General features: G+C 48.2%; 1 protein-coding gene across 3 annotated transcripts in view; it reads left to right on the forward strand.

Moving 5' to 3' along the window:
- Positions 1-25,051, forward strand: part of LOC143154173 (zinc finger protein castor homolog 1) — a 308,704-nt gene that overhangs the window by 240,624 nt on the left and 43,029 nt on the right. For all 3 annotated transcript variants that reach the window (XM_076326045.1, XM_076326043.1, XM_076326044.1), the window contains one exon: positions 22,870-23,351. In XM_076326045.1, the coding sequence (XP_076182160.1) occupies positions 22,908-23,351 (444 nt within the window). In that variant the 5' untranslated portion in view covers positions 22,870-22,907. The remainder of the gene's footprint in view (positions 1-22,869; positions 23,352-25,051) is intronic.

Genomic DNA, 25,051 nt, shown 5'->3' on the forward strand with positions numbered 1-25,051 from the left:
TTCGTTCGACCCGGGGCGTTCAAGATCACCTGGCGAGCAAAGGTGACGAGGTTGGCTCTCTTTTCGTATCTCGTGGTTCGAAAACGCGCTGAACGCGCGAAAGAGGAAGCCCCGGCGTAGCGGCACGTTCGCGTTTCCTACTTCTCCCGGTTGGCTCGCCCCCTCGTCTCCCGCCGGGACTGCTCGCCACCCACATAGACGCGTACACGCGTACACGCGTACACGCGCACACGCGCACCTCGTTCGCGTGCGGGGACACGGAACAAAAGACCAGCTCTGCTCCTCGCGGTGTATCGTTCACGGTCGATAGAAGAACAAATTTCGAAAAAATTCGCGCAATTTATCGTGTAAAAGCGGCGCGAACAGAAACCGCGTCGTCCAATGAATCGACGACCCCACGTTACGGTGGGAGAAGGAAAAAGGAAGACATCGGTTTCTTCTGCCTCTTCGGATGTCGGTCGTCTTCCGTGAACTTGCCTCGACGTTTGACTGGACGGACAAATACACCGCGGATCGACTTCTTCCGCGAGGAATACATCAACGAGCCACGGGTTAACCTAAAAAAGACACGCGCTCCTTTGCGTAACACTCGATCCGATCTTTCCGCCAAGACGAGATCGTTCGTTGCAAGAATCGGTTCGTTTCGCTGAAATTTCGTTTCCCTCCTTTTCTTCTTTACGAAACGATATCGATCGAAATACAAAGAAAAGGAATCGAAGAAGGCGCGAGAAAACGCGCGGATGCAACGCGTTCAGTAACGAAAATTCCAACCTCGAAAAGAGACACGTTACGTTTCTTCGTCTTCGTCCGGTGAAATTTCTCGATAAATCGGCGATTCCGAGTCACGAAATTGGCGTTCGAAAAGGAATCGCGAACACGGAGCACGATAAGCAGAAATCGCTCGACTTCGGCGTTCGTCGGGTTGGCGCGTTCGTCGAGAGAAGAGTGTACGCCCGCTTATAGACAATCTGTCCAACGAAGTCCCTTAATCGGGCCATTTTACGGCCCCACCTCGCGAGGAAGCGAATATACTCCGTGGAGGTGGGGTGAACGAAGAGGAACAGCAGTCGTTGAATCGAGTTAGGGAGTGAAAGGGGGCGGTAATCCGGCGCGAAGAAAAGCAGAAAAGCCGCGTGTGTGCTGTTGCTGGTGAGCCCGAGCCGGTGGGGTGGAGGACAGCGATGCCTCCGTGAACCCATTAATCATTCCAGCCGGATAAAAGGCAGCAAGGATGAAAAGAGAAGACGGACAGTCGGACGGACGGCGGGCAGGCATGCAGGCGATGGAAGAAGAGAGAAAAATCCTTTCCTTTCTTTCCTTCTGTCGCTGTTTCGGCGCACCTCCGCTCCTCCGCTCCGTCCACTCCTCTCGAAGAGCGAGGATCATTTTTTATTTTTCTTCTTTTCGAAATTCGTCGGAGGCTTCTATTGTCGGGACCCGAACCGGGCGCACGAGAAGAGAGACTCTCGGACTCGTCTCTCGGTCCGAGACGGTCTTTTCGACGGGGAGGAGATTCATTAACTGATAACGCGATTCTTTCTTCGAAGGTTCTCCTCTTGAAAATGATATCCGAGCCGGTCGATCGATGGCGAGGATCTTGGACACCTGTTGGGAGAGCTTGGAAATTTGGAATCGAAATCGTCGCGAGTCGAGCCTTCGTGGAAATAATGGAAAATTTGTTCGGCGTTTGCTTCGAGACGAACGGTGCGAAACGGAAGAAATACGAGCAAGTTGTCGCGGAAACTCGGACATCGAAGAAGACAAGTTCCCGTTAGCGAGGAAGAAGGAAAGAAGCAAGAATTTTCCAAGAAGAAGATATATTGGAAAAGTCGGTGGTCAAGTGTTTCTCTTGTCCGAAGAATTGTAATTTAGGTATCTTTCCGTGTCGGTTGGCAACCGTGCTTGAGAAGAAGGAATACGAGAAACTGGGAATCGGCTGGGAACTCCGTATCAGCCGGGTGGTTTAGAAACGACTGTTTCGAATCGGTTCGAATTTAATTCGAGACTTTGGTGGCCCGATCGAGGGGATCGCAGCGGTATTAAGCAGGGGGATCCGGATCGTTCTGGTTGCGAGCTTTTATGTCCCCAGGTGTACCCCACTTGAGCACGTAGGTAGCACGACGAGTACCTACGACGTAGGTCTGCGAGATCGAAATCGGAGCTCCTTCTTCGGAGCTGGGAGACAAAAGGGCCTCCAGTCCGGATGACAGGAGGTGTCGGAAACCTTTGGGATCGGCGACCTGTTGAATCCCGGGCTCTCATAACCTTCAACGAATTCTGCGTTATTGTGAAAGAAGAAAAACGAGCACGTGGAGAGAGGAACCGCTCCTCGAAGGGCCGAAAAACGTTAACCCTTATCTGCGTTTCACAAAAAGGACCACGGAATAATCAGGGGAGTGCCCCATGTGGTTCATTATTACTCCCTCCGGTCCACGTTTTAATTCATCTGGCTACCAAACGTCGACCGATCGCTACGCTAGTCACTGCTGAATTATTTTCGTACCGCTATCGAAACGATTCCGCGGGAACCGTTTTCTGGGTGGTCCTTTCACGGTGTTGCCCCCAAAAAGAAATCGTTTCCGAATCTTACCGTTTCAACTTGGAAACTAGTTTTTCTTCGCTATGAAAATTGGCGTACCTTTACTTTTGTCGCGCGGTAACAGCGAGTACGGTTCGTTTCGGTCGCGATGAGAACATTCGGAACGATCGGTTTCAGGACGAGAGGTATTCGTCGTGGGACAAGTTCTCTCGCTTGTAAAAATGTCTGAACGAGTAATCCGGTTCACTCCAAAACGGGAAACCTTCGTTCCGAGTTCTTCCATTTATAAATATTTCTAGAAACCGTTGAGTTACGCTCAACGAGAGTGGTTAATTATTCAACCGTCTGTTACTCGGTAATCGTAGAACCCTGTCCGCGATGTGCCCTTACGGACTCGCCGAAAGAGGACAGGGAGCACGCGTGGTTGTCCAAGTTGACGCGTCTCGTAGAAATCGCCAGGATTCAACGAAGAACGTCCTTCTTGTAAATCATAGCTCTCGGAGAACTTTAGAGCGATCGCGCAGCCATTACGGCGGTTCTATGCGACGAGAAGGGGTTAAACATTTCAGCTGCGAACGCAGCGACGATAAAACCGAACGCGTCGCCGAGGAATGTCTCCTCGCGAGGGGAACAATTATTCCCCCAAGGCATCGAGTCGAAGAAAATCGAGGAATTCACGAGGACGCCGAGCCACCGCCGGCTGGAATCGTGGAACGTTTTATGAAAGCTTTTATGAAAGCCTTTACGAGCCGCGTCCCGAACTAGGGCCTGCTTCTGCTGAACACGTGACGGCCTTCCACCGCTCCTCTTCTTCTTCTCCGCGTACATATTTGCGTCGTCTCCGTGTTTCCTTTATCGGTCCTCGAAATTTACTACGCTCGCGGAGATTTCAGGGCTCCGGTCGTCCAACCCGATCTTTCGCTGGAATTATATTTCCAGCGACCAACCGTCGCCGCGTTTCCTTCGTTTTCCCTCATTTTCGAGGACAATTTTCCAGCGATCCGTCTTCAGCTCGCTCGAGGCTGACGTTGATGTCCGCTTCCGGGTCAATTGGTTCTCCTCTTTTTTCGTTCGTCAATTAAGTTCTGAGTCAGAGCGCGGCGCGGGAAGAGGGGGTGCGGTGCGGGATGGGAGGATGGGGGAATGGGCTTACTTATTGACGCAGTACAGTCATCGCAGCCGAGTAGCTTTTCATCATCGGCGTATCGCGCAACAGTTTTCCATTGTTTTCCTTCCTTTCGTGTCCAAGTTACGAATCGCTTTCGATCGAACTTCAAGCTTTCGAGCTTTTTCGAACTTTTCAGATATTCGGATTCTTAACAATTAAAGCGATAAGAACACCGTTATCGAAGCGTACGTTTCCTTTCGATTTACGAACGAAACGTTTTTATCGTTGGAACGAGCAGAGCATCGACACGATCCGAAATTTTAGAAACACCCTATACCCGTTGATGCGTCTCGCGAACGTTATTAACTCCAGAAACGAGGAATCGCAATTAACGACGTCGTCGTGACCCGTGGGAAAGGGACTTTTTGTCGAATTAGCGACCAATTCGGACCATTATCGCGACAACGATCGATACACCAGTGTAGCGAGCGCCGAGCAAAGAAGAGGTTTCCCTCGAAACAATCGCGATCAATTGTGGGAACCGCGTCAGCGTACTAAAAAGCCTCCGAAGTGTTCAAACTCCGTTATTTGTTCGTTTCGGGTGAAATTAACGCGATCATCGAGGTCAATTTTGGCGCTTCGCGACAAAAGATGGAAAGAACGGCCTGGAGTTTTCTCTCTTCTCTCCACGATTCTCGTCCCGTCTTCCTCGTTTCTTATTTCTACTTTTTCCCCGGCTACTCCACGCGGCATCTTGTTTATTTTGACCGTCAGCCCGCTGACACTCGGACATTCGTTTAAATTTAGAATTCAATGGGATCCTTTTACCGGGCGTACTTTCGTGCCTTAACGGATTCCCTCGTCGAGTCTCGGAGATTATTTGTTTAATTCCGAGCCCGCTAGAGTCGATCTCTCTACGTCGTTCCTTCCTGTTCTTCTCGCTCTCGCGGATGTCACTCGTAACGCGATGTAAATATTTTTATTGCCCCGAGAGAATCGTGATTTTCGGTTCTCCCGCTCCGGTTCCCTTTCTTCGTTTTCGCTCTGTTCTTCTCCCGAGAAAAATACCCGTTCCGGGCTCCCGACCCTTTCGAAGTGTCTCGTATCGACGTTCGTCGAATTTCAACGATAAAATCGAGAAAACGTACAATCGTTCGGTATTCGTTCTCGAGCTCGGTTTCTTCGTAGCGAGCCATCGGGTGGAGGAGACGAGGCACGGTTCGACTCAACGGCACAGAGTTCGCACCGTGCGGAGCTCGAACGACGCAGGCTTGAAATAAAAGTAGGAAAACTCGAGTCGCGTTGAAAATATACAGCCAGAGGGGTTGCTTTATTACACCGCGGTGAATTTCAAGCTCTCCGTCGAATCTCAACCACGTGTTGCGTCCGAAGCATCGGGCCGGCAGTTTCTCTTTCGCTTCTCCGCTCCCAACGGCGCAGAAAACATCCGCGAACAATTCTCACCGTTCGAAGCGCAAAATCGCGCACCGCTAATTCCCCGACATCGCGGTCCGCGCTTGTAAAAATCGCTTAATTGCTTTATTTCTCCCTCGGCGTGTTCGGTTCGCGGGGACGCGCGGGGGGACGCGCGGGGACGCGCGGAGCGCGTAAATGTTACAGCTGCACCGTCTCTCTTCGCAAGATCCTCGCAGCCCGCTGGCGACAAGCGATCGATCGGGACATCGTCGACCCACTCCCGCCACGACTATTCTATTAGATCGGTCCAGAAAATATGGCGCGTTTCGAAACTTCGATTTATTAAATCGTAACCGCAACGACAAATAATTTCAACGGCGATGATGTACGGTTTCCTGCCATCGCACCGAAAACAATCGTATTCCGCGCTGCGATACCGCGCAGAGCTCTTTGGATGCAAAGGATGCGACGACGTGTCCACGTTTGACGTCGTCATCGTTGTTGAATCACCTCCCGTTCGAAAAGTACGCCATTCCTTGGAGGACGGAACAAGGTCCAAACTGTACACCGAATTATAGTTTTAATCGAGGAATTATACCATTATGTAAATTTAGTTCGAACGTTTGGACCGCGTAACGTTTCGGTCCTCTTTCGCGGTAGATATTACCTCGAGGCTTGCGCGAGATTAAGAACAATCAGGGAACAATCGAGAAAAATAAAGTTACGCGAAACAATGGTAACGATATTACGTCGTAGACGAGGAAATGCTCGGAATCTATAAAAAATCATACAAATTTACAATATTTCAATCTTTCGAAATCTTCTCGAGTCTTGAACGTTGCACCATTGAACGGTTCTATTTGAAATTTAATTTACACATCGATGCGTAAATTTGTAAATGTTTCTTTCGTCCGATCATCGAACGGTACAACGAGTCCCGTTTAACGAATCTTGTCGTACTTTGGTTCGAGTAAGGAATATTAATTTCGTACGACAGTTTCTTTTCAAAAGCTGCTTCAGCGAAAAGTTTGCGACAGTTTCGAAACACGTATTACTTTTTCCAATATTCATAAACGCTTCTACGAAGCTCAACGAACCGTTTCAATTTTATATTTTCATTAATAGCACCGCGCGTTAAGAGCTTGCAACGATATTTCATCCAAAGACAGCTGAACACACCGAAAGCTAGAAACACGATTACGTAGGATAAACGTTTACACGTTCGGTCAATGCGCGCGGGATAAAAATTAAATTTTTCGTCGAGTCACCGACATCGTTCTTACCAAGAAGTACGCGCAGCTTTCGTCGCGTAACGGCCGATATTCGTCTTTTCTTTTAAATACACTTTCCGTGAATAACGGTACGTCTCTATCGTACCGGTACACAAAATCTATAATCGAATAAAATATAATACATGCCCGAAAGCAAAGACAAACGCGCGAGTGACAACAGCTATAGGTTGTCGTTAACCTAACCTCGAATTTAATATTAATATATTCCATGTAAATTAATAAATCGATAAATAACCGGAGTCGTGACGACGACCGGGTCACCCGACGCATCGATACACCTTTTACCGACTCGGGAATAATAGAAGGCCGATCATCGAAATTCTCGATGAAAGCAAACCAGGTTCATCGAACGTGATTCGATCCTCGAATTCACTCTCCGTTCCAAAGGCATCGTCGATCGATAATAACAACGTGTCGAAGCGCGAATTCCTGCCGTCTCGTTTCGTCGAATCGGTGATAACATAATCATCGACGGTTGATCGTTCGCTCGCGCGTCGAGCAAGCCGATAAGCATCGCCAGCTGTCCAAGCTGCGGAACGCGTTTCACGCGAAAACCTGGTAACTCGTTATCTAGGATCTGTCTATCTATCTTCGATCTAGGGAACCTGTCCGCCGCGCTTCACTGATTTACGCGAAACTACTATATGCGCATCGAGCGTTCGATGGGACTCTGCGATTCAATGGAGATTGAGAACTTCTAAATCGAAGAATTATCTTCCGTTCGAAAGTTCCAAATTCTCGTTTTTCGACTCGGTTCGCTTCGTCTGGAACGTCTTTCTCCCGAAAGATCAACCGACTCAATTTTCTCGCCTGTACTGCAAAAGAAAGCAACTCTTAAGTTTCGGCCATCTTCGCGTTGATAACGGAGAAGAATAATCGATCGTAGCGATGAAATTGTTGGCAAAAATCGAGTTGGATCGATCTTTTTAGGTTGGGTATTTTTGTGGGAATTTTTTTTCCAAAGGAAAACACGAGATGGCTAATCGATAAGTTTTCCAGGCGGAAATCTCGTTAGCTTTTGAGACACGTTTCTGCGGACTCGTCTTTGCAACGGAAAATTGTAAAGGAAAAATTTTTAAATGTGGAAAGCGTCCCGAAAACACCGAGAAAGTTCCGACTCTTCTTTGTCCCAAATTCAAATTATCAGGACTCTAGGAACGGACCGGTTCGGTAGACTTTCCACGAGGAAACTATCGTAACTGACTCTAATCGGACCAGTTTCAACGTGCTTTCGAATAAAATAACTCGGAGCAAAGTGAACCGTTCCCGCTAGATCGAATATGCGACTAATGGCAACCTACGCTACCTGAATCGATAGCGAAGTATCGAAAGTATTCCACGAGCCAAAGGTTTGATAAAGATATGCCTGCCGAAATGGTTCCGTTTTATTTTGAATAGCAGAATTTTTACAATTTTTTATCATTTTTCACATACCGCGCGTTGCGTCATATATAATACGCTAGAAAGAAAAGAAAGAATAGTATCGTTCGAATTTGGATTTTCAAAGACCGTTGGTGCCAGCATCACAGTTATCGATGTATCGCGTGCGTCGAGCACGTCGTAAGTAAACGCCGTTTTGTTCATCAATGGTTACTCGACGTAAACGCCAAAAACTTCAGTTCGAAGCTTATCGTACATTTCATTCGTATCGAAAACATTCAATGCGTCGAAGCGACGCAATCCCCTAACAGTACCAACTGCTCCTAAGAGGTATCCCCTTCACGGGATTATCCGAAGTTATTATCTTTTACGGTGGTCGTCTTTCAAGACCCTCGTCTAATCGTGGTTTAATTTTCAATTTCTGAACGGTACAAGTTTCCGTACACTTGGTCGAGTAACTGTACCATCGGGAGAACCGTTCGTTTCGTAAAACCTTTAAAATCCAAGCTAGACCGGCTCAATCTAAAACGGTCAAATACCGCAAACAATTCCTTCGCGTGGCGAACATTGAGTCTCGAAACCACCGGTGAAATGAATCTCCGGCGAGGGAAAGCCGAGCTCTCGAAACTCGTAGTTACTCGAAAAGGTCCGAAAACTCGGCTGGTAAAAGAGGAGCAATAATTCCCAGCGTTGGTGATGTTTTCTCTTTTTCCTTGACGGGGCTGCGAAGGCAACGGGCTTGTTATCCCCGGGGCCGTTTCTCGGGGGGTCAACTGGATTCATAACCGATAGAAAAGGCGGCCGTGTCCATTAGCGTTTCCACGGAGGGCCGGTGGAGGCTCGATTAATTTTTCAAACAATCCCACTCGGTGGACTCATCGATTCGTGGGCCGAGATAGGGAGGCCCCGGACACGTCTCGTGGGCTCGGGAGAGGGCCCATTAGGCCCCGCGGCGCGGAGGCCCCTGCTGCCCCTTGTCAGTCTCCGAAAACCAGAAAGTCAGCTTGTCAAATTAATCACGGATGACCAATCCATCAGCAGGCATTCCTAGCCGAGGTGGATCTTTGGTCGGTTGGTGCCGGGGCCGGGGCCGGGGTCTGAACCGAAGTTGGGGCCGGAGTCGGGGCCGGGGCCGGGGCCGGGGCCGGGGCCGGGGCCGGGGCCGGGGCTGGGGCTGGGGCTGGGGCTGGGGCTCGGGCCCCGTAGCCGTTCTCCGTTTCTGGCTACCAACCCGGGGCCCCGTTTTCGTCCTTCTTGCGCGCGGGCAACGACAGGGATCTCCGCGTTAGTTTCTGCCCCCTTTTTTTCGGGGAAACGTTACGGTATGCGTGTGTGCACGGGGAACCTGACGCTTCTTCTGCGTGTCCCGGGCTTGCCTCGCGGTGCTTGATAGATAATGTTAATGGAGGGGAAGAGGACGCTGCGATGCTTCTGGATGAGTAATGTTAACCCTTCCGTCGTTGCCCGGCCAAGGGGGAAGTGTTTGCGGTGGTTGGAGCAGGACACGAGTGGTTTGGAAGGCTCTCCGGACGGTGTTCGAAACGGTATGATGAATTGGCGAGATTGCTGATGACCGTTTTAGATTCTCTTCTCTTTTTCTCGACTTTTCGGTAAACTGGGCACAGCGAAGCTGGGCGCTTTGTCCCGGAGAACAGCTCGCGACAGTGTCCTCGGTGCGAGTCTGACTCGAACCTATTTTCCTTCAAATTCGAATCACGTGCAACGCTTTAACCCTTTACCTTCCGTAACTTTTCTTCGTCTACCGACAACTCCTCGATCGATATACAAAATAGACGAAAAGAAACAGACGAGGTCTTAACGAAGCTTTTCGTATTTCTTTCGTATCGTGTCACTCTTGCGTACTCGGTTTTGTTTCGGATAAATTGTACGATAGAAAAATGTTTATGGAATTATTCGATTTGGACTCGAACCTCTGAAATGTCTGGAGAAACCGTCGAAAATAGAATTCTTATAATTCGATCAAATTTTTGCGCAAAGAATCGCGGGAATGGTCGATCGATTTAGAGCGGAACGAATGTAAGAGGATGGATGCGAGCTTTCCAAGATTCCGTTATCCTTTCTCGATAAATCCTTATTTACTCTATCGTCGTTCGCGTGAAACACGGTGTTCGCGAAACGCGACAAAGAGGGGTTGTATATTTTTCCCCGGAGCCGTCCAAAGTCATTCGAGCGATGAAATCGCTGGATCTGTTTGTTGACACGAGCGGGTAATTACGAATCACTCGGGATCGAAGCGCGGCGCGTTTCTTCGGGAAATCTTTTAAAGCGGACGAAAGGGAAAATAAGAACAGGCGTCGTCTCTCGTGGGAGTGTGGTCGCTCGGAGGAAACACATGGCCGAGTCGAGTACAGTCCTCGAGAAAAGGCCGATGATCGATCCGGTGGTGGCTCACCGGATCCCGAGATCCACCGAAACGATCGATCAGCCAAAGATTTCGCGATCGAGGCGTCACGATACACCGAGACACCGTTCTTTTTTTACTTGGCGATCGCACAAAATTTCGCCAGGCATTTGCCAACTATTTATTATAGGCAATTGGCAAATTAGCGGTCACGCGACACGGTTTTAAAGACGAACGGAAACAATGGGATCACCGATTATATTTAAATCAGCACCTTTCACCGCAACCGACTCTATTTCCGAACGTTTCTAGATTATTTTCTAGAGCTATAATTAGTCCCGTTCGGGCGGGAAACATAAACAGTTGGAAAGAAGTCGTTTAGGGATCGGTATTTTCCCGTCAGTCGTCCATCGTCGATGATAAATAGTTTGCTCCGTGCGAAATACTACATCTCCTATACGGTGGTCGGAGAAACGGCCTATTGAATTTTAATCGAAGCACTTTCAATCCTACGCGATAAGAACTATTGGCTCCTTGATCGAAAATACAATTCTACGATTACGCGGTGTTTTTAACTGCGCTCCCTTCCGTAAATGAAATAAGAGCCAAGAATATTCGAAAATAGAAAATGAATGAAAAAAACATCGCGTTAGAAAATAAAATACCGATACGTATTAAATTCTTTGAGAACGACAACGTCGATTCCGTTCGCTTTTACGAAACACAACGATGTACGAAAGTAACCGAACACACGATCCGGTGGATCGTTAAGAACGTTTTCTAAGAAGAAATATTCAAGTGTCGACACTTTGAACGTTAAACTTTTTAAACGAGATCTATCACGCGTACGTATTTGTAGATCGACACACGTTTACGCGTAATTCACTTCCGATCACCTTTTCGAGTAAACTTCTCCAATGTGCAAGACTGTATCGTTCACCGTCTGATAATTATTTTCGATGAAAATTCACGTCGATCGTGTATAGAAATATTGTTCAATTTAGAAAAGATATCGCCTGGAAACAAGACACCGCGATCGGACGCAAAAGTTGGAACGAATCGATTGATCAATTTCGATCGTAGGAAAAATAAATAGAAGGGTGCTCGAAAGTTGAGCCATTCGTCTTCCGCGGGACGGAGGAGTTGGTAATCGAAAAGCGGCGAAAACGTAGCGCGGACCGCAAGAGAAATCTCGCGTGGCTCGAGGGCGACATCGCCAAATAAAGGGTTAAGGGCCATGCCGAATCCCAGGGCTCTTTTATCCGAGCCCGATGCGCCGGATGATTCAGGGGAGAGAAAAGACCCGCGAAAACCAGTTTGTCCAACCTAATACGGTGCCCGTGGCTTCGACGATCTTAATGAACTTCTCTCTTTCCGCCGTCTTCCCTCCCGCGATCTCGCTAATCTTCGTTTTAAAAACCATCGGGGCTTTTCTACGAATCCGCGATTCGACCGCTAATTAACGCGATCGAGAACCACCGCAAGAAAGTCCATTCGCTACATTTCGAGACGATCGTGTTCCAATTTCGTTTCGCGAATACGAGGATTTGGCGAATCGTTCTCCTCGCCCGTATCGGAAACACGAAAAATACAGTCTCTACGTTACAAGGGGACGATTCCATTCGGGAATTTCCGAATCTCTCTTCCCGTTCCCTTCGGTACGGTTTCTTTCATTTTTCTCGCAAAGATGCATCTCTTGGACGATTTCAAAATCGTCGATATTTGTTTCGAGACGATAACGCGTTTCGACGAACGCAGCGATCGCTGTGTCATGAAAAACGTGTAGTCCCGTTCGAAGGTACGACACCGAAGAAAAGTTTCATCGAACGACGAAACTTGTCGAGCAACCTAAGGTACACTCACCCGGTATATATAGTATAGTAATTTGTAAATCGTGGAAGCGAAGGAAGCGAAGGAAGCGAAGCGAGCCACCGAACGAGCGTACCCGTTCGATAATCGCGTTAGAAGCTGATCAACGTCAACGACTTGGACCGTTTCTTCTTGGAGTCCAGAAACGAGTACGTAGAGCGAAACGTGGGACAAGAGAGTATTAAAAATAAGAGTCCGTGTCTGTATTCATCGAACCGAGAGTTTCGATACGAAGGGGTGGAAAGCAACGCAAAGTTCGTGCACGGGAATCGAGATCGTATATAGAAACGAGCGAGACGGACAGCAAGAGAGGGCCAAGGGGAGGGAGAAACAGGGCGCATAGTTTATGAAAACGTCTCGCGAAGAATTTTCGTGCAGACGTATCGGAGAGGGGAGAATACGGAGAGGAACGGCATTAAAGCTGGCCTAATCTTAATATTCAAATTCTGCGGCGAAACCTGGTCGGCCCCTGATGGGGGTGGGAAGACCGGAGTTAGGGAAGCGGAGCGGAGGGAGGGGATGGTAAAAGTGAGCCGAGAGCGAGCGGAGGCCGCGCATAACCGATTCTCGAACTCATAAATTTTAAATTATGTCAAGCAAAAAGAAAGGACGCGCGGATGGGACCCGACCTCGGATAAAATAAGAGGAGAACGAGGGACGGGGGCCTCGCCCCCTCCCACGTTGCTCTAGAAAAAAGCAGAAAAGCCACGCCGGGCCCCGAGGAACACGGGACGCGAATAAGGGCCCGAATTATTAAAAGGAGCCGAGTTTTCGTGGCGCGGTACCATGGTATCGAAACTAATCACTTGGCTCTCACCTGATACAGACCCAACGCGTACGCAACACTCATCGGAAACTGAACCGTTCGATGGAACTTGCCACAGCCGAGTACGCACATCTGGCACAGATTTAACAGAAATTTTAACGCGCTCACCACACCCTCGATACAAATCTCTACCATTCGCGATCTTGATTATTCCAACGCGTACGAGTCTCCGAACGTTATTTACAATCTAAACTTTAAAAACTTTAAAAACTTTGAAAAGGTTAAAAACTACGGTTACGCAAAGTTTTTAGAGGCTTTGAACGCTGTCCCAGCGCAGAATTAAAATCGCGGACGCTCTAGTCGCGTTCGAGATCCACGCACAGAGTTACCTGCCCCGAGGAAAGACCAGCAGCGGAAGCCAGACACCGTTACAAGATACCGCACTCCCAGACCCTAATTCTCAGAGGTACACCTAGAATAGGAAAAAAGTCAATAACGAAAAGGAGAAAGGTACACTCACCGAAGAAACGACAAACAACGAAATAATACAGAAGAGAGGAGGTAAACTGCCTAATTGGACAAGGAAGACGATATATCCTCCTTCTCTAACGGTTTATCTCACGATCCACCGAGTCGGTTCGACGAACCGCGGAAAGCGATACCGACGCAACCCAGTGTAAACCTGGAAGACAATTGAAAATAAAAATAAGAGAAGGAAAAGGTCTGGGTCGGGTCTGGGTTCGCTAATCGATCGACCGTTCGCTGTTACTCGAGATCCAGCATCGACAATTTTCAACAGAGAGGGATCATCGGAGTTCGGTGTTCCCGATACATCGGACCTCTCCTGTAATACTATAATATAGTATACGTACGTTGATCGAAGCGGATCGTCGAGAGTGCTTCGCGAAATTGAAATTCCATAGAACGATGCGCGAAATTTCCCGGCTTGGCGGACATCGTTCTTCCGTTATTGAAATACTCTTTTCCGTGCGAGTAAAATACTGCTCGTCTCGCCGGGAGGAAAAAGTAGAAGAACGAGTCCGCCTCGAAAGCCTAAGGTTTCTGCGTTTTAAGTCCCTCTTGAGAGAACCGCGCCGTTCGGACGGCTACGAAGAAGGAGGAGGGACAGGGAGGAGAGGCCTATTGCCCCGACACGTTTTCCATACGCGAAACAGCTTTACGGGGGTCGCAGCGAAATTTCGGTGGGCCCCCATTACCGCGTCGCGAGAGGGGGGCCCCACCGAGTCGAATTTCCGGCATTAATTCGACATTATGCGATATTCAAATCGGGCCCCCGGTGGAATTTTTCGGCCTAACGAGGTCCTACCCCCTTTTCGTCAACCCCCTCCAACCGTGTGGATCCCGCCCCTCGGACACTTTTTCTACGTTTCACGGCCGTTCCAGCCTCGACGAAGAAAGTGGTTGCATTATTCCGCGCAATGCCAGAACCGGGAGCCTGAGCTTTCAACTGCCAAGTTCCCCAATAGGAGACTCCTAGATATAGGGGGTTCGGATTACAAATTACGTTCCACGATGTAAACGCGAATCGACGTCCCCGTTACTTTTATGCTTCGTTCTTTCGCCTCTGTAGCGCTAGATTGGACCAGTTCTCCAAAAAAATAAGTATTCCAGACCAAAAACGATCACATCGGAAATAGAGTGGACACTCTACTCCAAATTCCAGACCCTACGAAGTCGTAACCCAGAGGACTGTATTTCTACGAGAATTTTTTTCTCATTTTGCGATTATTCGTCTTTTCGCGTATTCAACGTTAAGTTGTTATTTTCCGTGGCCCGTTACGGATCTTTGAAAAGGAAGATTTTATAGAAATCTCTCGGAATCTAACTCTACGGAATCGATTCGAGATCCGGTATACCCCAACTTTTTTCTCCTGTTTCTCGCACGTTTCGGACTCGCACTTTCCTCTAAAAGTTACCCCCTAAAAATGATCGCGTTTCATCGGGCTCGACGTCCTTTCGCAACAATACTACCAATGTACCATACGAAACGATAACCGCGGTGTTCCGCGGTAAAATCCGATGATTTATTCCGATATTAAAAACCGAGTCTCCGGTCCTCCGAAATTTTCCAAGAAGAAAAAAAAGCACAAAGGACGTCGATCCCCGGGCTCGATAGAAGCGAGCAAACGGCAATAGAAGGACAGCCGGCGTTTCCCGGCGGATCGGCGCGGCTCCTCTTTGTTCGCGGCCGTTTCATTTTTCGAGTACGGCGGATAATTAATCTTGGGTGGGCATAAAAGGGTTTTCGGGTTCGGTCGCGAGAAAAAATGAGCGCAGCTCTGGCTTCGACCGTGGCCAGTTGTTCGCTGGCCCTTCCCCGGCCTCCCCCTTACCGCCTCCCGCCTCGCGGCCGCGGCCGCGTCCACCCCCACCCCAACCCCCACCTCACCCCGTATCTTTCCGTCTTTATATTTCTCTGCCCGTTTCCCTTTCCCCTCTATCTTCCCGTTCATCCGCTCGACATCGCCTCCCACACCGCGTGGCACCGCGGGATTCTAACCGCCATCTCGTGCCCCCCACCCCGGACAACTCTCTTCTACCCCCTCTACCCCCTCCTACCCCGTCCTACCCTCCTACCCTCCGTCGCCCCGGCCTCCTTTTTCTCTCCTTTTTTTCCAGAATTTGAGTCAATAAAAAATCGCCTGGAACAAAGGAACGAACGGCCGCCAATTTCTCACAGGATAATGTCCGGGGCCCCATCGTGGCCCGCCGGAACGCTAATCACGGCCGGGCATCTTGACTTCTGTTAGGTGTTAAAAATGGGCCCCGCGGGGCCCTTCGGTCTTTATCTCTCGCGCCACTCGTCTTTTTCTCTCGTCTCCTTCTCGTTCGCTCTCCGTCGCGCGTTCCTCCTCCTCCTCCTCCTCCTCCTCCTCTTCCTCCTTCTCCTCGTTCTACGGTTGCCTCTCCACCACGGTCAAATATTAAAATTTGGAAACGTTACACCCGGCTCGATGAATTCTCGTTTCGTAGGGCCCCGGTCTGCTCCGGGGCCACGGTGAAAAATTACGCAGATGGCTCATTAATTCGAGCGCGGACCCGGGACCGCTCCCTGTGGCGATTTTTCTGCGAGAGTCGCGCGAGATCGGGATCTCCGCGAACTCGAGAACCCCGCGACCGACCATTTTCCGTCACGTTTTCCATCCCGCAATTCGTGCCATCGTTCGCAATCGACGTTCATTCGAAAAATCGCGAGGATGCCATTATTTTTTTTTTTTCTTTTTCTATTTTCTCACAGTTTGCCGTCGTCGCTTGTTTCGCCAGTTGCTACGTAATTCCATAAATAAAGCTAAAAATTAAGACACCGTAGGTACACAAGCCAACGTTAAGTTTCTTCACGGTTCGTTTACCATATTTAAAAGCTAGACGAGGTACCCGTTCGATCATTTTTCCGTATCATCGACGTTTTTCAGTTGGTCGAACGACCCTCCGGGTGATTCTCTCCGAGACGGAGGAGCTGGAACGAAGAACCGGCCGAGAGGCATTAACGACGCGAGTCAATTCGCCGCGGTCGATATATCGTCGTCGGCGATGACGAGCCGATGGAGAATCGACGATTTATTACGGAGATTCGTCCGAGGCCGACTTTTCCATCGCGATCCTCGCGGGAACCGCGCTCTTTGATGGATCGACTCTTTTATCGCGCGACCTTGAACCCTCAACAGGTGTCGGTGCCGACCACTCGAATCGATTTCCATTTTTCCACCCCGCGAAATTATTGGATTATCCCCCTGGCTCGCCAACAAACGAACCACCATTAAGTCCCGCGTCGAAGAGACTTTTTCAACCTCGTGCTGAGAATTTTATGTTAACCGACCAACGTGTATCCCCTTTTTCGTGCCCCGTCTTCGAAGAATTCGATGTTCCCGGCGGCGCGGAGGTCGGAAACACTCGTCGCACGGTGAGCCCAACGTATTCCTGCTCGAAACCTCGTCTCCTTGTCAATTTTTCCCCATCGCTCCGATACATCGATCGGATCGTTCGTTCGTTATTGTTTCTATCGTTTCCTGTCAAAGAACTCGTCTCGTCTCGTTTATCGCGAACCGAGCAACACGGAACAAGCATCGAAAAACGAGTTACGCGCGAATCTTGACACGTTGCGAAACGAATTGGTAAACGAGATCGTGCAAAGAGACGGTCGAGCGTGTGAATCGTAAATCGAAGAGTCCCGTGGGAAACGTACGCGTCTCGTTTGTCGGTCGATCGCGAAATCCATGTTTCGATTTCCACGTATGCACGTTAGGCATGCGTAACGCGAGGAATACTATAAACGCTCGCGTGTTTCGTTACACGACGATACGCACGAAATTCGATTCTAATGGGAAACAAGAAAGTCGAAACCCGACCACTCGTAATCCGACGTCCCCGACGCGTTTCAAATACCTAAATCACGAATAACGACGCGATTCCTCGTAAAACGGAGTGGCCCGGCCCCGACAGAGACCGCTCGGACTTATCGCTAATTGCGATATTAACCGGCGTGGACAACGATCGTTTTTCGCGCGAGCCATCGAAACGCGAGGATTTCGCGTGTTCCTGGAACGCGAGATATAAAGTTCCACGATCGCTATTATTCCCGATGCGTCCTTCCCTCCGAGGCGGTATTCGCCAACGATCTTATCGCGGTCAACTTTTCGTCCGAATTCGAAACCAACGCGACAATTTCGGTCCGTTCTCGTTTCAAAATACCTCCGTCTGGACTTTGAAACTTTACGTTCGAACGATTTCAAAAGATCCCATTCGTCCTATTCGTTGACAATTATTTTACAAGTACCGACACTTTTCTACAAAATGCCACAATTTCCTCTTCACTCGACACCGCGAGTTACCCGTTACCGTTACCCGTACGTGTTAACGTGACCGTTGGACTTCTTTTCGGATCGCTTCCTCGTGCGAAACGACATCGAAAAGTCCTTTCCATTTCGCGATACGGAGCTTCGTTACCGAGACGCGAGTAGTTAAAGTTTATCGATACGATTCTCGGTACACGCGATTCCTATCCCAGTCGACCGATACAGACGCGCACGAGAAACACGTGTACGTGCGTTCGCGCGCATAAAAACTTTAACTGCTCGTATCTCGATAACGGCGCTTCGAATTGCGAAAGAGAAAATAACTTTTTAATTTATATCGGTCCGAAGTTTTCGTCGATACCCTGTGTACGAAACTACGTAAAACTGCCAAAATTTATTGCCCATTAATTATGAACCATTCGTGAAATTATCATCCAACCGTGAAACGTCTCGACCGGTGAATTTTATTTAATAATGCTATCGTTTCGCGGCTACCGCAACCTTACGTCTAAATTTGTCGATATAAATTATTATGCTTCTTGTAACTTGTTCGCGCGTAAGTATGTCGAGCTTTTCGTTACGAAATGGCTACGTACGATTCCAAGAATGACAAATAAATGGTAGAAAGACTACCCCGTAATCGAGAGAGGAATCGCGAAAGGAGGGAGATTTTCCTCGTTCTCTCACGGCGATACGCAGCTTCCCTCGCAAAAAAATCGTGACACCCTTCTCCTCTTCGTGGTACTCGACGATGGGCCCCGGAACGATTACTCAAATTTCTCAACGAAAGGAGTGTCTCGTGTCTCGGTTTTCCATCCACGTTAGCGCGGGGGAACGGGGTGATCTACCCCTCCCGGTATCCCGTTCCGACCCCTTCCGGAAGAGACTTCACGGTAGCGAGAAAAGAGGAAGAAAAAGGGCTCGACCCCAAAAGGAGTCGGCAATCCTGCCGGGTCACGGGGTGAATACCGTTTTACCGACTATTAACTCACTTTTACCCTGTTTTCTTACCCCCGGCAACCCTTGGACCGCCGGAGAAAGAGAGAGACGGTTTCTTCGTTCCATCGAGGGGCGAGCTCCACCGTGTTTTCCCTTCCCCTTTTCGAGGTTTCTTGCGTAATCTTTCCTTTTCTTCTACCACGGGGGTAGTTCCCCTGCTTTTTATTTTATTTCTTCGGGGTTTTCCTTTTCACCCCTCACGGATTCCTTTTCCGGGTTACCGGTGGACGCGCGCGTGCAGGTAGCTGCGCGCAGCTACCTGCGACCTCGTCGAGGGATAAAGAGAAACGCGATTTTTCGGCTGCCACGGTCGATTTAACCCCTGAGAAAAATCGCGCAACCCCCTTCTGGGCCGCGACGACGCACGAGGGTTAACCGATTTCTCGGGCGCAGTTCGAAATCGGAGATTCCCTCTGTCTCGCTCCGTTTCTCCGTTTTTCCTCTCTCTCTCTCTCTCTGCTCCCGTTTCGACCGAACCGTTCAAAGGTTTAAGTATCTCGTAAAAATGGGCGCAAGATGCGACGCGGTGTGTGTTTTTTCTACGATTCCAACTTCACCGGGTCGGATGTCACCGTCACAGTTCTTCGTTCCGCGTGCGATCGAGATCGATGTTGTTTCGCCTCGAAAGTGGCTTTAAATCGGACGATTTTCTCCTGCCGAATCGAAAGACTCGAAAGACTGAACGATACGGTGATCAGGAGCGAAAAGAACATTTACCTTTTCGTCTTCGAACGTGCTTTACTTTCTGCTTACGGAACGTGTCTTCTTAGAATATTGAACGTTGCTCAAGATAGGCGATTGACTCTTACTCGCAAGATAGGTAATTGACCGACGTTTACTTGCGCGAGTTTATCACCCGATAAAGAGCAAAGTATTTTAAAGACTGTTCCACGTTGCGCAGGCAAGGTGTTCGGTAAGTGCGTTTATTACTTCACGATACGTTCCGCTATCTAAATTCAAACGTAACGGAAAGCAGAAACGTATTCAACGCTACAACCTTTGTTTCCGATAATTAAAAAATAACGATTATTTACCTTAATTTGAAAATTCGAGTACAAGCATCGAGATCGTTCGCTGAAAATTAACGGGCCTCGAGACTATTTCGTACACTATTAAAAGTATCAACATCAAATTCACGTGTCATATACGATCGTACGACAAAAATACCACACCGTAAGTGCAATGTATTTTTAACCTTTTCGTGCGTAATGCTACATTTTTGCGTCGAGTCGAACGCTTTGAAACACTTCGTAAAAAATCATATACAACGATGTACAATAAAGAATACGTGAAAATTTTCGAATATAGAACATCGCGCGCTAGTAATTTCTGGCATCGTTCCCACCGTAACGTTAACTTCTCGATTAATCGATCAATACCGATAAATTCCATCTATTATCCGTGCAAACGTTGCTCGGTGAAACAACAGCCAATTCGGTTGGTAAATTTGATACGAGACGCGAATCGGTTCGCCGCTAACGGCGCTAATTATTTTCTCGGCCGTTTCGATTTCACAAACCACCCCCAACCCCCGGCACGCGGCATACGGCACGCGGCATTTCTTACCGCGTTTTCTCTGTTCTTCATTTTTATCAATCGACCACGACTCGCGGCTGATGCAGCCCGATGTGGAGCAAAGACGAAAAGGAGAACCTCGCGAGAGGAAGAGAAACACAGGATCCCCGCGGCGCGGGATCCTCCTCGGGTTGGGCCTTAAAAATCGAGTCAATTTAAGGATCCGGCCCGGGATACAAGCATAACGCGAACGTGCATGCGATCCCTCAGGAATATCTACCGTGGAATCCATTTAACGCTGAAACGTGTACGAAATCATTTCAAGTCGCTCCTTTCGCGCTCCTCCGCCTCCTTTTTTATCGCCTTCGGCTCGAGGTAATCTTAAATATCCACGACCGGCCGCTTTACGTTCCTTACAAATATTTTCAAAGGTGATTTCGACGATTCAACGATACAGTGGGCGCGATCGAAATAATATAAACCGAATCAACTCTTTGACAAATCTATTAAACTTTTCCCGAGTTCTTTCGCGTTCTGTCCATTCAATTTCACACGCGCAAATTCTTCGAATTTCAAACTCGGCAGTTTTCGAAGCGCCCGAAAGATTTGCCAAAGAAACGTCTACCGTACCTTGGAAAATTCAATGTATCTGCGATGGATTGATATTAATCCTGGTAATAAAGATGCAATGAGGTTTTTCATCTTCAAATTGATGCAAATGTACGCACAGTCTGTGTCTTTCAACCTCAAAGTGGGGAATTATAGAACCTCGAAGTAGTGAACTTGTTGCACCTGAATAGAGCTCAAATTCTCGCCTTGGTTCAATTAAACCGGCAACCGCTCGATCTGCTCCGAGAAACGATCCTGAAAAAAGGAACAGTTTCCCACAACGTCTGTCGCTCTCTTAAATTACCACGGAGGATAGTCATTTTTCATCGACGACGAGCAGCCGCGCGTATTCGTCTCGTTAAACGACGCTAGAGTCGGCCTTTGGAGAGAAAAAAAAGAGAAAAAAAAAGGAAAATCCCGAGAGGCTGTACAATGGACAAGGGGTGGGGGGGGGGGGGATGGTAACTCGGCGGAGGGCCTCGGAGAACGAACGAGAGGTAAAAATGATGCCTAAGGGGTTGCGTAATTTTGATAGACGTCATCGATCCAGACGGAGGGGGATCCCAGGGAATCTTGGGGGGCAACGGGGCCCTCGTGGAGCCCTTTCCCAATTTCCGAAGCTCCTTTCTTTTCTCTTCTCGAGGTCCTTCTCTCTCGTTCCTCACGGTTTTCCCGTTTCGTGGCTACGCGATCGACTGGCCAGGTCGTTTGCTGCAGGTACAAGCCCCGAGATCGGGTTCCGATGTTCTCATGGATCCTCGCGCGAATAAATCCGGATAGATCTACCTGAAACGCGGGCCACAGCCACCGGGGGGGTATTAAAACGCTGCCACGACTCCTTCCGCCGGTTTAAACCCTCGTCAGGATGCACCGTGTACGCTCGTCTCGTTTGGAGAACACAAGGGATGATTCTCTGTAACGTTTCGGGAAAAATAGTTTCGGGACAACAACGACCGTCTAGTCCGATCGTTGGAGTCTAAGATGAACTGTTCACCTTTGCCGTGTTCGATCGCAAAATCGTAGAGAGATTCGTAATTTTACTCGAGACGAACTCCTCGAGGCTTTCGTCCCCTGAGCGAAACCGTGATACCCTTTGAAAACTCCGGATACGAACCACGTCCTTTGGTAAAAATAATTCCAACGTTACGCCAGCGCTACAGCTTCGGAGGTTCGGATGTGCACCGCAGTATGCGCACACAACTCAAGGGACGCGAGAGGTGCACCGGAATTAAATATACAGGGTGAGGCACCTAACATGCCCACCTTGCATAGCTTGTAAATTGTCCGTTGCGTGGAAAATTGTCGTGTACGATAGTTACATGGTTTCGAGTGGGTCATTAGCCAGAGAACAAAGTTTCCTTTCAGGTGGAGACGCTTCAAAGATTTGTAGGTCAACCTCGATTTTTTAAAATGGAACGTTCAGCTTTTTTATGCGATAATTCGATCGAGCGTCTACTATACATTCTTGGTACAAAATTTATTAACTTTTATCGACCCTAAATATAATAATAGCAAGATAACCGAAGTAAAAATTTCTTCGATATTTGTTCTTGGACGATTCGCTTCGCATAATTGTGTAAATCGTGGGTTCACTTTGAACGAAATAATTGGTAAACGAGGTGACGGCACCGGCCTGTCCCGAAGCAGATGTACCTGCTCGCAGTCGATTGCGGCTCTTTCGTGTTCGAGACGTCTCAATTTCACGACTCTAGCCCTCCGTGGCAAAAACTTCCCCTCGGTCGGGTTTTTTCCGCCGCGAAGTCGTCGCGTTTCCATTCGTCGCTCCGTCGCTCAGCCTTCGACCAATCCGATGGGACTCTCTCCCCACTATTCGTCCCGATACTTTCCGAAATCTTGGAAAATCTGAGCCGCGGAGTCAGTCTGGTCGCGGTGTTCCTGCGGCGAGGAGGTCGAGCACCTCGGCGACGGTGATTAGGGTAGGTAGAGGGGATATCGAGACACCGAAAATTTCGCGAAATTTATCGACAATTTTTCAGCCAGAATATTCCATCGATTCCGATTTCGTATAATTTGAATTAATTTGAAATCGCACAGGATCAATGCGACGAAGATTCCTTTTTCGCGAAGATCGATCGTTCTTTTGGATAGAAATCGTTTCGATGATCGATAACGTTGCATTTCGAACGTTCGTTGCTCCAACTTGCGAGGACTGACGCAAACGAATCAATTTCCTTTCCAGGGAAGGTCAAGGTCAAAGAAGAGAAGGATGCTTCATCGATGGCGCCAGGAAGCCCTCCGACGCCGCCGCACACCCCTCAAAGCCCACCACGGCACAATCCACCCCCCGGCAACCTCTCTCAATCCTGTCAAACGTCGAACGCGAATTCTCCCAGTCTCCAGCAGCAGCAGCAGCAGCAGCAGCAGCAGCAGCAGCAGCAGCAGCAGCAGCAGCAGCAGCAGCAGCAACAACATCAACACCAGCACCAACAACAGCACCAGGACCAACATCAGCAGCAACAACAATCCCTTCACACGATGGCGAGCTCCCCGTTGAGCCAGATCCTGGTGCAGAATCCCGCGCTGGCTCAGCTGTTGCAACAGAATCCAGCGATCCTGACGCAGAATCCACAGTTGGCGCAGTTGTTGCAGCAGAATCTTCAGGTTCAGATGGGCAGCGTCCTCTTCCAAAACGTCAGGAGGGAGGAATCTGAGGAGCCGAGGGTGAGTCACTCGAACAAATTAATTAGAGGGTCCCTTTTATCCCCCGTGGAGCGTTTCTACCCTGCACCCTCGCGATGGAAATCGACTGTTTCTCTTTTATTTTTGCGTCACTCGTCGACTAGGATACCGGGCACTTTGGGGTTGTTTTGAAACAGCGGGAGCAGCGCACGTTGACAGTGGAACGAACATTTCGGGTGTTCGATTGGGGTGCACAAGCTTGGAGAAATATGCGTCCAAGTAATTGGTTCGATTCTCCTGGGAAAAATATTCCGGTTCGATTTACTTTTTATTCCAACGTCACCGATCTATTTCTCATCGGTCGTGATAAATTTATGAATTTGTTTAAATTTCTTTTGCGCTAACTCGTGGATCGGAAATGAAAAAGAGAAAGAAAGAAATCGCGATTGGAAACGAGGTAATAAATATAAATATATTTATAAATTTTAAATCGTTCAAATATATATAATATTTCGAGTATAGATTCGAGTCATCCGGTTAACAAACGTTCGGCAATGTTTTCGTTCTATAGCTACCCTAATCGCACTCCTAAGAAAGACAAAACGTCATTGAGTTTTTCGCAACGACTCAAATTTTTTTCTAACATTGATTCGAGCGTAACGAATCGAACACGTTGAGTTGCTAGGCCGATCGTTGCTTGTCGTTGGTTGGTTCGTATTTCGCGATGCGAGACGAGCTTAAATCGTGACTCGAAGACACAGATCGATTATACCCGGGGCTCGTGGACACCGAGACCGTTGATGATGACGTGACACCGGATTGTCAACATGCCGCGAGCATCTGCTACAGCGGTTGGATTTCGTTCAACTTGTTTCCACTTTAACGATCAACGCCAAGATCGACGGTCGCCGCGCGCGACTAGCCAATACTGCGAAACTAATTATTCTCTTTTATTGGTCACCGTGATAAAATGGAAAAGAGATAACGAACAAAATCCTCTTCGAAATTTGGAAAACGGATGAGAAATTTTTACATTTCCTATATAAAAATGTTTTTCATACGTTCTCGTAAATTTTCTAATATCGTACAGTTCGCGGGCTTTCTTTTTTTTTTTTTTTTTTTTTTATCGAAAAGACGCTTCTTCCTTTATTTATTTGTTTATTTATTAAACGCGAACTCGATCGCGTTAAAAAAATAATACAGTCGATAGAGAAAAATGACAAGAACGTAAAGCGACGCAATGTAATATCATTTGTATCGAAATAAAAACGAAAAGAATATAGAATCAAACGAAGGAAACTAGAAAATATAGAAAAGTGATCGATGTACTAGTTTTTTCAAGTGTGCAAATTATTTTTCGCGAACTCCGAGTTCTCTTCATCTTGCGTCCATTTTCTAGAATTTCTCGACACGTTTCTCAGACGTTACAAAGCGCGTCCATCGATGTTCGTTGTTCGGGGAAATTGAATCGCGTCCAAGAACAACATGTACCGCCACAGCATTGACGACTCGATGATGTACTATGCGCGTTGATGCGACGTGAAATGGCCTCTGTCGTCGACCAATTGTCGATTCTTTTCCGTTTCGTTCAGCGGAAGTGGAATTTTTCGAGCAACAAGTCACGTGTATATTAATATCATTAGTAAATTTATTTACAGAGACGTTTCTTACTTCAGAGTTGTAAAAGTTACTCTACGAAAGCTTGCCTCTTTTTTGGAACAATAGTTTTCAATCTTTTCAAA

Source organism: Ptiloglossa arizonensis, chromosome 14, assembly GCF_051014685.1.
Source record: "Ptiloglossa arizonensis isolate GNS036 chromosome 14, iyPtiAriz1_principal, whole genome shotgun sequence".
NCBI lineage: Eukaryota > Metazoa > Arthropoda > Insecta > Hymenoptera > Colletidae > Ptiloglossa > Ptiloglossa arizonensis.